We start from the raw sequence: 15,455 nt of genomic DNA, 5'->3' as shown, positions 1-15,455 counted from the left end.
TTGCTTATCTGAAGCCGACCTCAGGGACCCCATCCATGTCTGACCTGGTCATTTCTATGTTCTACACGGTGGTGCCTCCCACCTTTAATCCTGTCATATACAGTCTGAGAAACCAAGTGATGAAGTCGGCTGTGGGGAGACTGATGAAGGGCCAATTGTCCATCAAGTGAGATATCACAATCTCCATTATAATCCGTATTTATTCAGTTTTTCCTGCACTTTTTCATGTTGTCATTCACGAATAGACTTTTCTCTTAAAGTTGTTTCTTTGCAGAAATTTATCCTCTCATATTCTTCCTTAGTGTTTAGTTCTGTAAATTAATGCAGACTTTTGCAAAACCCTTCCCTGTGTGAAGCTCATAAACTGAATTCCAGGTCATGTTAAAAAAATCATGTGATGTTGTTTGTAAGAAGTCACACATTTTTGACTCAGAAAGAAGTCAGAACTCAGAGGTCACCAACAGTTACTAACAATGACAAGATGCAAGTTCTTTTCTCCCAGGAGCACCGGTCATGGGACCCTGGTCCTGGGCACTCGGTTCCCACAGCCTGTGTGTGTCTCCACAGAGGCCCGTCTTTGAGTAGGGGATGGGAGGCAACTGAGGGTCCCCCACACCTCACAATTCCTGATGGGGTGTCTTCCTCTAAGAGACATTCATGTTTCTGCTCACATGTCTTGTTGCAACCACACTTGACATGAATTTGCCAGACGTGGGAGTTGGATGGATGACCTGGGGATCGGAGTCTGGGGGCTGAAACCTGTTATGGACTGACTGTCACTTTCTGTGACGTCTGACTTGATCCTATCACACTGTACTCCTGTGATGCAGTGTTTTTATTTAAAGTAGATGAATTATTTTTTGAGCCACTGCTTTACTACTTCAAAATTTAATGTTCAGACCTTCGTTGTTGTTGTGTTCATTTTCAGGCTCCCTGAGTTTTCCAAATTGTATCTTGATTCCTCTACCAGGTCTTCTTCTTGACATTCTTTTAGATAATGTTTAATTAAGTTGACTATTTTTCTACTTCAGGAACGATGTTATCTTTTTATATGACGTAAAACTTTAAATAAAGTAAAGCACAACAATATTTATGAATTTTTATTCTCCATCAACTTCTGTGCCATAAACGCCGGGGTCTCACGGCTGCTCACCCACCCTGAGAACATGAGCTGGGGGAGGCTCCTCCCTCAAGCGTCCTCTCTGCAGCAGGGCACGGTGACTCCAAACACGCCTGATGGATCATAACAGACTCAGGCCAGGCAATATTTCTCTTATAACATGCATGTTTATGCACAAGACCATGTCCAATGAGATTTCAGAATAAAATCTGTGTGGAGAAGTCTCTCAAGTTGCTCATCTTTCTAGTGCAAGACCCTGATGGCAGGTGTCTCCCTCCTGGTCCTTCATCACTCTTGGGCCTTCATCAAAAACACATTTCTGTTTTTGCTTTGACCAAAGCCTCTAACCTGTGTTTTGAAGAGGATTTGACCTCATGAGTGGGGTGAGATGGGGTCATGTTAATTAATAATTGCCACTAAAAGGATATGCTCTTTGTCACGTCTTTGCTCTCTTGTTTTGGGTTCCATTTCTGCCCCTCTGTGTGTGCAGTGCCCCCTCACACTCCAAGCGAAAACGCATGTGAACACACTCCTACTTCCACAAGTCTAAGGACAGGGAACCCCAAGGGTAATAAACAAGTGGCCCCACCACACTAGAATGCTCCTGGGCCTCAGAAACTGCTGTGAGCACAGGCCCTGCGCAGGGAGAAGCCATGTGCACCCCACACTCCTGACAAGGGCGAGTGTCCATCTACACATGTGTGTCCCCACCACAACAAGGTGCAGCACCCCAGTCGAGACATGGGCCAAGGCCGACTCAGACAGTCTCTAAAGAGGACGCGCCGGTGCCTGCAGAGTGGCGGACAGGTGGATTCAGGCTCCAGGCCCTGCTCTGAGCTTCGATGGTGTTTCCTGACCCCCCGCACGGATGTGTTCGTTCCCATCCTGGGATGGGCTCATCCCGCAGGGCCAGTGGAGTCAAGGGTGTGATCGTGTCATTATTCAGCGTTAACGTCTAATAAGCTGGGCGGACTCTGTCCTGCTGCTTCCTGGGACCTCTGAGAGCTGCCGGTAATGACGTTTGAGCTCCTCACACTCAGCCCACACTTTTCAACATGTGCACCCTCAGCGGGTGCTGGATACCGGGGTCCACACGGTGACACAGACTCTGTGTCATGAGAGACTTAAATGTGGGGATGTGCTCCTGGGGCTGAAAAGCTTTCCTCAGCCGGGATGAGCAGGAAGGACTAAATATACTTTTTCTCATGTCATGAACACAGTATTTTCAGTGACAACATAAGTTACCCCTCGATTCCCAGAGGAGCAGCAGCGCAGTTGTCCCACCCCTGGCACCCCACAACCTTCTCCCTGAGCCTCTAAAAGGACACCCAGTCAGGATTTGTCCTGGTCGAGTCCCTGCAGTTGTACCCTATGCTGAGAAGGAGCAAAGGGGGTGTCCTATCCCCGGAGGGTTTCTGGCTCCACCGCATGTGGCGTATCCTCTCTCCCTGCAGAAAGGAGTTCCCCAGGGCAGCCGGGGACTGCCAGTCCCCCACCTTGGGAATGCGGCTGCTGAGTGTCCACTGAGCTTCAACACGCATGGCATTAGAGGTCTCTACAGTGAGTGTCTCGAGGGCAGGACGTGGATTAAAGGTTCTAGGTGGAGGGGGAGGATCAGTGAGTTTCCTGCTCAGAAGTGGCCGCGGCTCTGATGGGCCTGACCTGGGACCCCGAGGGGCTGGGGTGTGGGGACAGCGGGACAGCTCATTGAGCTGTGCTGGGCGGGTCAGTGACAGACAGGGGAGGACAATTGTGGGACTTCTGAGGAGAGGGGAAGTGGCCATACTCAGTGTCCCTCACATGAATTGTTTGGACAACATGTGAGTTTGCCTTCAGAAGAGCTGAAAATGCAGTAGTTTGACAGGACGGCACTGCTTGGAGAATGACTGGGGAAGAGACTCGGGAGGACCAGGCATGTGGGTGCTGAGGAGCTGCTGTGATTGACTTAGTGCACCAAGTTACATTCACCTGGTGAGACGTGGCGGTGGTGATCTCTTCCTCTCCACACTCATACAGATGACGGCTCCAGGGGTGACCAATCGCACATTTGTGACAGAATTCGTCCTCCTGGGCTTCCCCACCCAGGGGACCATGGGCTTCCTGCACCCCTGCTCTTCTCCCTGGTCTACCTGTGCACCCTGCTGGGGAACGGGCTCATCGTCCTCATCACCACCCTGGACTGGCACCTCCACACCCCCATGTACTTCTTCCTGAGGGGCCTGTCCTTCTCGGACCTCTGCCTCATCTCAGCCATGGTCCCCAAGTCCATTGACAGCTCTCTGAGGCACAGCAGTTCCATCTCCTTCCCGGGCTGTGTTGTCCAGGTCTTTGTGCTGATGATGTCAGCAGGTGCATAGATGCACCTGCTCACAGTGATGAGTCTTGACCGCTATGCTGCCATATGCCACCCGCTGCACTATGAGGTCATCATGAGCAGGGGCAGGTGTGTGCAGCTGACAGCTGTGTCCTGGCTGGGTGGGGGTCTCTATGCTGTGATGTTCACAGCTGGAACCTTCTCCTTGTCCTTCTGTGGGTCCAACGTTGTCCACCAGTTCTTCTGTGATGTCCCCCAACTACTGGCTATTTCTTGTTCAGGAAATTTAATGAGTGAACTTGTCCCCATTCTGATTAGCGTGGTGTTGAGTATCTGCTCTTTCATTTTCATCGTCATTTCCTATGTCCACATCTTCTCTGCTGTCAGGAAGATCCCATCCACAGAAGAGAAGGCCAAGGTCTACTCCACCTGCCTCCCCCACCTGCTGGTTGTGGTGCTGTTTCTCTCCACTGCATGCTTTGCTTATCTGAAGCCGACCTCAGGGACCCCATCCATGTCTGACCTGGTCATTTCTATGTTCTACAAGGTGGTGTTCCCCACCTTTAATCCCGTCATATACAGTCTGAGGAATCAAGCCATTAAGTCGGCTATGGGGAGACTGATGAAGGGCCAAAACACCAAGTGAAATATCACAATCTCAGTTATAACCCCTTAATTAACTCAGATTTTCCATCTAACTGTTACATGCCCTCATTTCCAAATAGACTTTTCTCTTAAGGTTATTTCTTTGTCAAAAATGTATATTCTCATATTCTTCCTTAAAGGTAGTTCTGTAAGTTAATGCAGACTTTTACAAAACCCATCCCCATGTGAAGCAAATAAACTGAATTACAGGTCATGTTAAAAAAATCATGTGATGTTGTTTGCAAGATGTCACACATTTCTGACTCAGAAAGAAGTCAGAACTCAGAGGTCACCAACAGTTACTAACAATGACAAGTTGAAAGTTCTTTTCTCCCTGGAGCACGGGTCATGGGACCGTGGTCCTGGGCACTTGGTTCCCACAGCCTGTGTGTGTCTCCACGGAGGACCATGCTTGTGGAGGGGAGAGGGAACAGCTGAATGCGTGCTCCCACCCTCATAATTCCTAATGGGGCATCTTCCTCTAAGATTTTGTGTAGCAACTACACTTGATATGAATCTGCCAGATGTGGGAGTTGGACAGATGACCTGGGAATCAGAGTCTGGGGCTGAAACCTGTCATGGATGTGACTGTTACTTTCTGTCACATCTGACTTGATCCTATCACACTGTACTCCTGTGATTCAGCATTTTGTTTTTATAGTAGATGAATTATTATTGAGTAAGTGCATTTCTACTGCAAAATTTAATGTTAAGACCTTTGTTATGGTGGTGTTTATATTCAGGTTACCTTAGTTTTCCAAATTGTATCTTGATTCCTCTACGAGTTCTTCTTGACATTCTTTTAGATAACACTTAATTTCACTATTTTTCTTTTTATTTATTTTATTTTTTCTAAAGATTTATTTATTTATTTACACAAGCACAAGGTTTTAGTCAGAATTACGGGAGGGTGAGAGAATTCACCAGAGCCAGAGCAGAGAGAAGAACAGGCAGACTGATGAAGTACACTGCTGAGAGGAATAGCGGGTGGCACGAGAGGTCTGGGCGCCATGTGGGACTCTCACCCAGCCTCCGGGAATTGAACCGGCACTGCAGAGGCTGTGGGCTGTTTTGCAACCCAGCGCTCAACTGCTGTGCCACCAGAGAGGCCCTTTTTTAAATTGATATTTTATTTTATATAATTCTTACATCATTTTTTATTTTTGCACAATGTATGCATAATCATTTTGGTTATATTCCCCGTAAAATTGCACCACCCCCCAAGTTCACTGTGCATAACTTTATATAAAGTAAAACACTGCAATATTTATGATTTTTTATTCTCCAGAAGCTTCTGTGCTATATACCCTGGGGTCTCATATCTGTTTACCCACCCTGAGAACTGGGGGTGATGCTCCTCGCTTAAGCCTTTTCTCTGGAGATGGTCACTGTGTCTCCAAACGCTCCTGAGGGATCATAACATACTCTGTCCAGAAAATATTTATTTTGAAAAACGTATGTTAACCACCAGATGGTCTCCATTCAGATTTCAGAATAAAATCTGTGTTGGAAAATATCTCAAGTTAATAATCTTTCCAATGAAAGACCTTGATCTTAAGTTTCTCCTTACCGGGGCTTCATCACTCTCTTTGTCACGTCTTTGCTATCTTATTGTGGGCTCCATCATTTCCCCTCTGTGTGTGCATGTCTACCCTCACACTCCGGGGAACACCCACATGAATACTCTCCTGCTTCCACTCTTTATCCCTCTCCTTTTTCTATTCTTGCCTGGTAACAGTGAATTTATTCACTAGTGCACATTGGTTTTCTGTATTTTGTAAAGTCAGTTTTCTGTATTTTCTTTTTGTAAAAGATTACTTTATTTATGCATACAAGAACTGGGGTATAGGCCAGAGTTGTGAGGGGTGAGAAGATTCACCAGAGACCGAGTGGAGAACAGAAAAGGTGGATTGACAAAATACACTGATGAGGAGAGCAGCGGGCGAGGCAGGAGAGGTCTGCTGTGCCCTGTGGGTTGCTCCCTGGCCAGGAATTGAACTCGTGATGCAGTGGCTGTGGCTAGCTTCATAGGTTGCATCTTAACCCCTTGGGCCACCAGGGAGGCCTGGTTTTCTGTATTTTCTATCCCACAGATAAGTGAGACCCTCTGCTATCTGTCTTTCACTATCTGGTTTATTTCATTTAACAAGATAACTTCAAGGTCCACTCACCTTGTCCCAAATATATTATTTGATTTTTTAATTGCTGTGTACAATTCCACTGACTATGGACCCACAATTACTTTATTCACTCCTCTGTTGAAAGCCCTTGGGCTGGTTCCACAATGGTACATGGTGCTTTTGTGACACCCGTGCACATGTGTCTCTCAGTATTGTAGAGTTTTCACATTCTGGGATAAGAACTTAGCAGAAGGATTGCTAGTTCCTATGTGATTTCCATTTTTATTTACTTAGGACATCTCCAAACCATTTTCCTAGAGGCTTTACCTACTTACATTCCCACCAACAGAGGTGAGAGTTCCTTTCTCTCCACTTCTGCACAATATCTGTTGTATTCAGTCTTTTTGATTGGCCCATTTTCATAGGGGTGGGTGACAAGTCATTGCAGTTTTAAGTTGTATACCCCTTATAATTAGAGCTACTGAACAATATTATTTGGATTAAAGGTTTGGATGTGATAAAGTCATAAATACTTGAGGAACTATGCCACCCTACTATACATCTACCCCACAGATGAACATGGGGACACAGCCCCAAGACCCCCAAGGACAAGGGAAACAAGCATGTAGGAACAAATGTGCCCCACTATACTATATAGCTCAAAAACCACTATAAAAACAGGCCCCTGCACTGGGAGAAAATATGCTTACATCATACATCTGACATGGGGCTGGTTTCCATTCATTCAAGGTATATCATAGCCCAAAAACAAAAAGCAGACACCCCAATCAAGAAGTTGGTAAGAAACCAATACAGAGATTTCCAAGGAGGACACCCAGTTTCCTTGCAGGTCGTGGGCAGATGTTATTGGGCTTCTAAATCATGCCTGCTCCTGAACTTTGCCTGCATGTCCTGACACTGGTTGACCTTGAATGTGTTTTGTTAAATCCCCAGAGATTAACACATCCTACATGGAATAGCTGTAGTCTAGTTCATAATTTTATAATTATATAATATAAACTAATGATGATGGATTGATTCTATCATACTGTTTCTTTGTGATTTTTGAGTGCTGCAAACTATGATGTTTTAATTCTTCACATTTAATACATACTTTTACAATATTTTCATTTTATCTTCACAGATTGTACATGTACACTGGAGTCCACAGTCTCAAGTTTGTTGTTTAAGAAGACTTAAATATGGGAAATGTGTTCCCAAATATATATAAAAAAGAAACCTCTTTCTCATCCAAGTGGAACAGAAATGAGTAATTATATTTTTTACTAATTTATGAACATGATATTTTCAGTGATGACACAGGTTCCCCCAAGACCCCAGTCATTCCCCAGAACCCCCCACAACCTTTTCCCTGTGTGGAACCCTACAAGGACACCCAGCCCAAGGAGGCTCTAATCCCAGCCCTGGGCCCTGCTTATCCACACCCACCCACCCCCCCACTGAGCAGAAGGAAAGGGGGTGTCCTCTCCCAGGAGGATCTCAGGCTCCCTGGAGTGTCCAGGGAAGTCACCTCTCCCTGCACCAGGAGCCCTCCCAGCACAGTGTGGAATAGCTGGGTCTGTGCTCCATCTGAGAGCTTGGGGGAGGACCCTCTGGGGGGAAATGGGCTCCTGAACCTGGAAGGATGGCTTCTTCTCAGGGACAGACCCAGACAGATGCTGAAGTGGGAAGCTCTGGCCCCCAAGTCAGGAAGGTCATCCCAGGTCATGACTCCAGTGAGCTCTGAACCAGACCAGGTCCCACAGGCTCTGTAGCACGCTGACATGGAAAGTATATCTGCCACTTCTTGCTGAAGAATGCTGTGTAGACTGTATGGAAAAAAAACAAAACAAAACAAAAACCTGAAGGAGTGGACTGCAGGGTAAATGGGTTAAAAATATCACTTTTTCAGCCCTACAGCCATTAGCCACTATGGCTAACACCTGAGGTCTTGCACATGTGCCTATGATTGTGGACACCTGGGCCCAGAGCACATGGAGCATGCACATCTGTTAATGGGGACTCCTGTGCCAAGGGATGAGGGGATATAGGGGTTGGGTCATCTGAGATCCAGAGGGAGGGGAGACAGTCCCATAAAGCTGAGGGAGAAAGCTGTTCTGTTCCAATATAGCATGAAAGCTCTAAATATCTACGTGTAAATATCTATGAAGGCTCCAAAATTATCTTTGTGTCCTTGGGAGATGACAATGAACCTACCTGTCTTTGGATGGTTGAAAAACAATGGGTGTATGGGCCTCCCAGTGGCATAGCAGTTGAGTGCTGGTTTGTGAGGCTGCCCGCGACCTCTGCGGCACCAGTTCGATCCCCGACTGCCCCCCAGCCACCAGAGGAGGGTTCCACATGGCACACAGACCTCTCCTGCAGCCCGCTGCTCCCCTCAGCAGTGCACTTCGGTCCTTCTGCCTGCTCTGCTCCCCACTCTGGCTTTGGTGATTTCTCTCACCCTCCCGTGCTTCTGACTGTACCCAGTGCATGCATAAACAAAGCAGACAAACAAATAAATAAATAAATAAATAAAACATGCCTCTATTAAAAAAAAAAGAAAAGAAAAAGAAAAACAATTGGTGTAGTTGGCAGGATATTACTCTGAGAGCAGACATACCAAGTGGCATCTACAAATGGAGTCAAAGACAACATCAGAGTCACTGGGAACCAAAGATGGTGGCCAAAGTCCAAGAAGAGCTATATATGCTGCAGGAGCACAAGAGGCGGACAAAGTCTGGGAGATGGAGGACAAGCAATGGGAATACCTCGGACCTCATGGGGAAGAGAAGATAGCCCTGCAAGGACCAGCCCACTGTACCCCTGAGGCAGCAGACTTGTCAGGAAAAAAAAAGGGGACCTCATCCATCATTCAGAGCTTGCCCATGACAAAGATACTACTGACTGTCTTGGACAAACTATCCTGCCAGAAGGCAGAGAACTTTGGGACCTGGGGTGGACAGAATCATTTGCCCACCACAGGAGATGAAGATCAAAGGATGGGCCTGTCATCCTTGGTGGCTTAAAGCAAGCTTATCTGCTGCCCGGCACTCCCAGGGCCACAGGGTGGCTGTGCCAGGCACTAGGGAACAGTGAAAAAATCCTGAAGGAGTGGATTGTAGGGTATATGAGGTAAAAGTCAGGCTTTTTTCCCCCTCCTGCCATAAACCTCTGTGGCTGGCACCCAAAGTCTTGTACATGTACATGTGAATGTGGATACCTGGGCCCAGAGAACACGGGGTATGTGCATATGTAAACCAAGGGAAGAGGCGGTATAAGGGCAGCATCACTCTGAGTTCCAGAGGGCAGGAGATATCAGAGAAATGCTGAGGGAGAGAGCTGGTCTGTCCCCTGAGTCAGTATTAAAGACCTGAAAAGTCTACCTTTTCAGTCTACCTGAAAAGGAGTCATATCCTGCCGACTACACCAATTGTTTTTCAACCATCCAAAGACAGGTAGGTTCATTGTCATCTCTCAAGGCCACAAAACTATATTTTCATGTGAAAGAACTGACCATGACCTGCACAGCCTGGGGCGGCTGCAAAACTTGGCCCTAAACAAGGTCCCCAGAGCCTGTGTTTGAAGATAAATTAGCCTTTCAGTCTGAATGGGTAATGTGTTCATTTCTAATGTTATTGGAGAAGCCATTTTAATATCTGTGCACAACTACAGAAAATAGTAGCAGTAACTCTTCTAGTCACTGCAAAATCATTGAGATATTTATTTAAATGACCTGGAAATGGTCGAGGACATTGCTAGGTAGAGTCTCAGCCCAGCCTTTCCACTTTCTTCCACACGCACTATCATGGATCAGGTCCAATGAAGGTCGATTACTACTGTTCCCCTCTAAGTGTGGGCAGGATGCGAAGACCATCACAGATACCACACCCCCCAATATAGTCAATACTGTGGCATAATCTACTTGATACATTATTTATTTCCCAAAACATTTAACACAGTCAATGCCACCCAAAAAAGGCCTTTTACTGCACATTTGAAGACACGACAGTCATGACATCAAACCCCAGGAATCTCAAACCATGAAGAACCATCCACCAGAACCACTCCAATAGCAATGGCCCCTCTCCTTGTGAAGATATAGGAGACACACTCTCACTAGCAGTAGTTATTCAGCTTCAAACAAGACTGGTAGGTGCTGAGAATGGACCAGCAAAAAAAATAAATAAAATAAAATAAATAAATGAAAGCACACAGAGTAAATTTGTGATGACGTAAACCATTCCCACTTCAGAAGATCCAGTTTACTTTGTTCAATTTTGTTGAAATTCTATTTGTCTTCCTTCCCTCTTTCCTTCCTCCTTTAGTCCCATCCTACTTTATTCATTTCCCTTCCTCCTGCCTCAACCTCTTCACAACCATCTCTGCAGGTCTCCCAAAGAAGGGCTTCACAGGGGGTGACAGCAACTTTGCAGCTCCCTGTGCCCGTGGTTCATGCATGGCTCTGATGACAGGGTCACACCCTGGTCCCCTGTGGCTGGTCAGTGGAGGCAGTTGGAGCATGAGGAGGAGGAATCACAGACCCGCTCACGGAGTCTCCTGAGACCCCGACTGCACTGATGACTTGGGAGGTTCATTACTGGAGACACCATTAAGAAGTCCACGGGGACACGGAACAGCTGGTCCTCTCAGGGTGAGGTCCCTGAGGAAGGGGAGCCAGGGAAGATGTCAGGGCCTGGGGGCAGCCAGAGATGGAGATAGCAAGCTCTGATGCCTGTCTGCAGAGCCAGTGAGTGGGAAGCCTGGACCCGAACGTCAGAGGCCAGCACAGCAGAGGGCAGCGGGTGACCGGGCCATCGAGTGAAGTTAGCTTTTCCTCCTGTTTCTGTGAGGGTGAGAATTTTGTGGGAAGCAAACTTATGGGACAGTGGGCACATCACACCAGACTGAGGTGTATGTCAAATATTTTTAAAAAGTAAGTTTTTTAAATCTTAAATTTTTAATTTACTGACATTCCATTTAACCCATACATCAAAGTGTTGGCATTTCAACATGAAATATTTATGTTATTGTGTGTGTTTCCAATGGTGACTTTGTTTCTTTATTGAGGTAACACTGTTTTACAACACAGTATCACTTCAAAATGCATATTGTATTTCAGGAGAACAGTAGCTAGAATATTCATCTTATGACTGAAAACTAATATACTATAAAGGTGGATATAGTTCAGTTTCAGAATGCCATGTTTTTCTGGGATAATTTTATTTTAAGGAGTTCCACGAATATGATCTTTTGTGCATTTATTATTTTATAATATTCTGAACTAGGGTATATAGGACAATTATTGTTTGGTAACTAATTTTTAATATTTAGCACTCTGAGTTGAAAGTATATAATGTTACATGAAATCACATTTAATGGATGCATTTAGGGAGCAGTGGTGAAAATCTGAAAGGAAATTTAAAATAATGCTAATTGTTTAAAAAGGGAAGGTACACATCCTCATCCCTAAAATACTATGACAATAAAGGGAGTCAGACAGAAATTCATGACTTTTTCTCCCAATTTTTTCAATATAAATATGTATTCTAAATCCCTGAAAAAGTTTTTTCCTAGGCTATATTTTTTGTTTATTTTTTCTTGTTTTCATTAAATTAGCTGGAATTGTTTCTTTTGTATTACAATAGTTATATTTCACTACATTCTCCCTAAAAATCCTGTTCCATCACCCCATAGGGAGAGGAGGGGAGGAGATTGGGGAGGAGGAGAGTGGACAGGGCTGCTCCATGTCCAGACAGCCCCACACACTGGACTGGTGTGATGAAAAAACTTGCACAAGGAGGGGGAAGCAGCGGGGCAGGGGCGGTGGGGAGGGGCTGGCAGTTGGTTTATGGATCAACCAGAGCAGAATCCTATGATTGGCTGAAATGTCCCTCCTTCCTGATCCCAGATCCTGTGTGATAAAGGCGCTTTTCAGGAGCTGACCACAAAAGGCTCAACAGAGAGCGAGACACACATTGCTCCTCCACTCCACACCCTGAAAGTGACCTCTGGGACACGCCTGTGACTGTCCTTGCTGGTGTCATCTAGACTCAGACTGGAAGGCTTCACTCATGTTTTACTTTGCTCAAATTTTTATACAGATGATGTCTCCAACAGTGACCAATCTTACAGCCGTGACAGAATTCGTCCTCCTGGGGTTCCCCACCCAGGGGATCGTGGGCTTCTTGCACCCGCTGCTCTTCTCCCTGGTCTACCTGTGCGCCCTGCTGGGGAACGGGCTCATCGTCCTCATCACCACCCTGGACCGGCACCTCCACACGCCCATGTACTTCTTCCTGAGGAGTCTGTCCTTCTCGGACCTCTGCCTCATCTCAGCCACGGTCCCCAGGTCCATTGACAACTCTCTGACACACAGCAGCTTTATGTCCTTCCCGGGATGTGTCCTCCAGGTCTTCATGATGATTATGTCAGCAGGTACAGAGATGACCCTGCTCACGGTGATGAGCCTTGACCGCTATGCTGCCATCTGCCACCCGCTGCACTATGATGTCATCATGAGCAGGGACAGGTGTGTGCAGCTGACAGCTGTATCCTGGCTGGGTGGGGGTCTCTATGCTGTCATGCACACAGCTGGAACCTTCTCCCTGTCCTACTGCGACTCTAACGTGGTCCATCAGTTCTTCTGCGACATCCCCCAGTTATTGGCTATTTCCTGCTCAGGAAATGAAATGAGCGAAATTGTCCCCATTCTCATTAATGTGACAGTGGGTATGGGTTGTTTTACTTTCATCATCATTTCCTATGTCCACATCTTCTCTGCTGTCAGGAAGATCCCATCCACAGAAGGGAAGGCCAAGGCCTACTCCACCTGCCTTCCCCACCTGCTGGTTGTGGTGCTGTTTGTCTCCACTGGATGCTTTGCTTATCTGAAGCCAACCTCAAAGACCCCGTCCATGTCTGACCTGGTCATTTCTATGTTCTACACGCTGGTGCCCCCCACCTTTAATCCCATCATATACAGTCTGAGGAACCAAGCCATGAAGACAGCTCTGGGGAGACTGATGAAGGGCCAGTACTGTAAGATGTGAGATATCACAATCTAAAATTATAACCCTCAATTTATTCAGTTTTTCCCTCTAACTCTTCATGTGATCATTTATAAAGTACAGATTTCTTGCATTAGGATTTTCCTTTTCCAGAATTTTATATTCTCATATTATTCCATAAGCTCTAGTTTCCTAAACTGCTTTCACTTGCCAAAACTCCAGCTGTGTGATGTTCATAAACTGAATTCCCCCTCATGATTGAAAACAATGCATGTGGCTTAGGAAAATGTTCTAGAACTCACGCATCACCAACATTTATGTGAAACAAAGCAGTGGTAAAGGAGGTCTGTCTCAGAAGCACAAGGTCATGCGACCACAGTGCTGGATGCTCGGTTCCCTCAGCCTATGTTTTTCCACTGATGGCCCCTTGTATTCTGTGTAGAAAGAATGAACTCACGCATCACCAACTTACCATAAAATGAAGCAGTGGTAAATGTGGACTGTCCTCACAACACATGTTCAACGGACCCCAGTCCTGGGCACTCAGTACCCACAGCTTTTGTGTCTCTCCACTGAGGGTCCCATCCTTGTATAGGGGAGGGGAGACAGAAAGTGGGCCCCCCCATCCTTCACGATTCCTCACGGGGCGTCTTCCTCTAGGAGAATTTCCTGTTCCTGCTCAAAGGACAAAGGAAACCACACTTGACTCTGCCAGAGGTGGAAGTATGGAAGCTTCCTCTGGTAGTAGGAATCCATGAGTGAAACCTGGAATGGATGGAATGTTAATTTCTATGATGCCTTTTGGATGCCAATGTGACTGCACACCCTCAATGTGGTGTTTTCAAAAGTAGTTATATGAATTATCTTTGAAGAACTACATTTCTACTTAAATATTTATAATTTTTAATTTGTTGTGTTTATTTTTATGTTTCTTAGTTTCCCAGATTGTATCTTGATTCTATACCAGGTCTTCCTCTCGACCTTCATGTAGATTAAACTAAAGTTCATTTTCCTTCTACTTTGGGAAATAGGCTTTCTTTATTATGTAAAACATTATGCAGAATAAAGCCTGGCAATATTTGTTAATTCTACCCATCTCCCTGCACGCACAGAGGTTCCCATATTATTTCCCTAACACTGAGAATGTGGGCTGGGTGATGCACTTTCTCTGGGAGCAGGTCACTGTATCTCCAAACTCTCCTGACTGATTATCACATATTTGTCCATGAAAATGTTTCTTATGATAACACATGTAGTTAACCACAAGACCTGACTGTCCATTCAAATCTCAGAATAAAACATGAGCTAGAAAATCACTCAAAGTAGGGGCCTCCCTGGTGGTGCAGGAGTTAAGCGCAGCACTAGGAAGCTATCTGTAGCCATGCAGCACGAGTTCCATCCCCAGACAGGGAGCAACCCACACGGTGCAGCAGACCCCTCCTGTCTCCCCACTGGTCCCCTCAGCAGTGGATTTCAGTCAGTCTGCCTGTTCTGTTCCCCACTCTGTCTCTGGGGAATCCTCTCACCCTCCACACCTCTGCCTGTACCCTAGCCCTTCTATATATAAATACATAAATCTGTAAAAAAAAAAAGAAACAGAAATAAAATGAGTCAAAGTAATTATCATTTCAGTGATAATATGAGATCACAGTCGCCTTCCCCTTTGGGATATAACGTCATTTGCTGGGCAGCCGTGTCCCTCAGCCCGGCCTCACCCAGCCCCCCTCTCCAAGTGGCGGTCTCCTGACCCTCCCAACCCTTGCTGCCCTGGGGCCCAGGTCCACCTCGCAGAGCCCTTTGGGCGCAAATACCCACATTTCAGTCAAAGGCAAACACGCATCGGGGAGGCTCTGGGACTTGTCCTATGTGTCCTCCCGGCCCGCGGGCCTGCACTGGCCCTCTCACTGCCGGCGTGGTCACTCCGCTGCTGGCCTACCAGGGGCGGATGGGGCCACATGTGCTGCCCATGTCCACCCGTGGGTGATGGCCTCGGATACGCCGTAGCAGGGGGAGCCCAGGGACACCTCATCTGCGCGTCTCCCCATCTGCCTCCACCTCTGCGACCACAGGGCGGGGCTGCCCCAGGTGACCACTGCGGGGTCAGGCCCGGATGGCCCGAGTGGTGGACATGCGGTGGCTCTGCCGTGGCCAGAGACGGACCTGAGAGGCGTGGGTTGGCCAGCCTGGTCCCGGCCACGGTGTCGGGTTCTGGGCCCTGGTCACTGGCCCGTGGGGAGGCAGAGGGC

At 46.7% G+C, this 15,455-nt stretch overlaps 1 protein-coding gene across 1 annotated transcript; it reads left to right on the top strand.

The window, feature by feature from the left end:
* Nucleotides 1–12,306: 12,306 nt before the first annotated feature.
* Nucleotides 12,307–13,251, top strand: LOC311175198 (olfactory receptor 14A16-like; the record flags this gene model as incomplete). The annotated part of the gene is made up of 1 exon (XM_084240111.1): nt 12,307–13,251. The coding sequence occupies one exon, from the start codon at nt 12,307–12,309 to the stop codon at nt 13,249–13,251; it is 945 nt and encodes a 314-aa protein (XP_084096237.1).
* Between the last annotated feature and the right edge of the window lie 2,204 nt (nt 13,252–15,455).

This window comes from Talpa europaea (assembly GCF_964194135.1).
Source record: "Talpa europaea genome assembly, chromosome: 8".
Classification (NCBI taxonomy): domain Eukaryota; kingdom Metazoa; phylum Chordata; class Mammalia; order Eulipotyphla; family Talpidae; genus Talpa; species Talpa europaea.
Note: the sequence above shows the minus strand (reverse complement) of the source record. Positions and strands in the feature narration are given on the sequence as shown.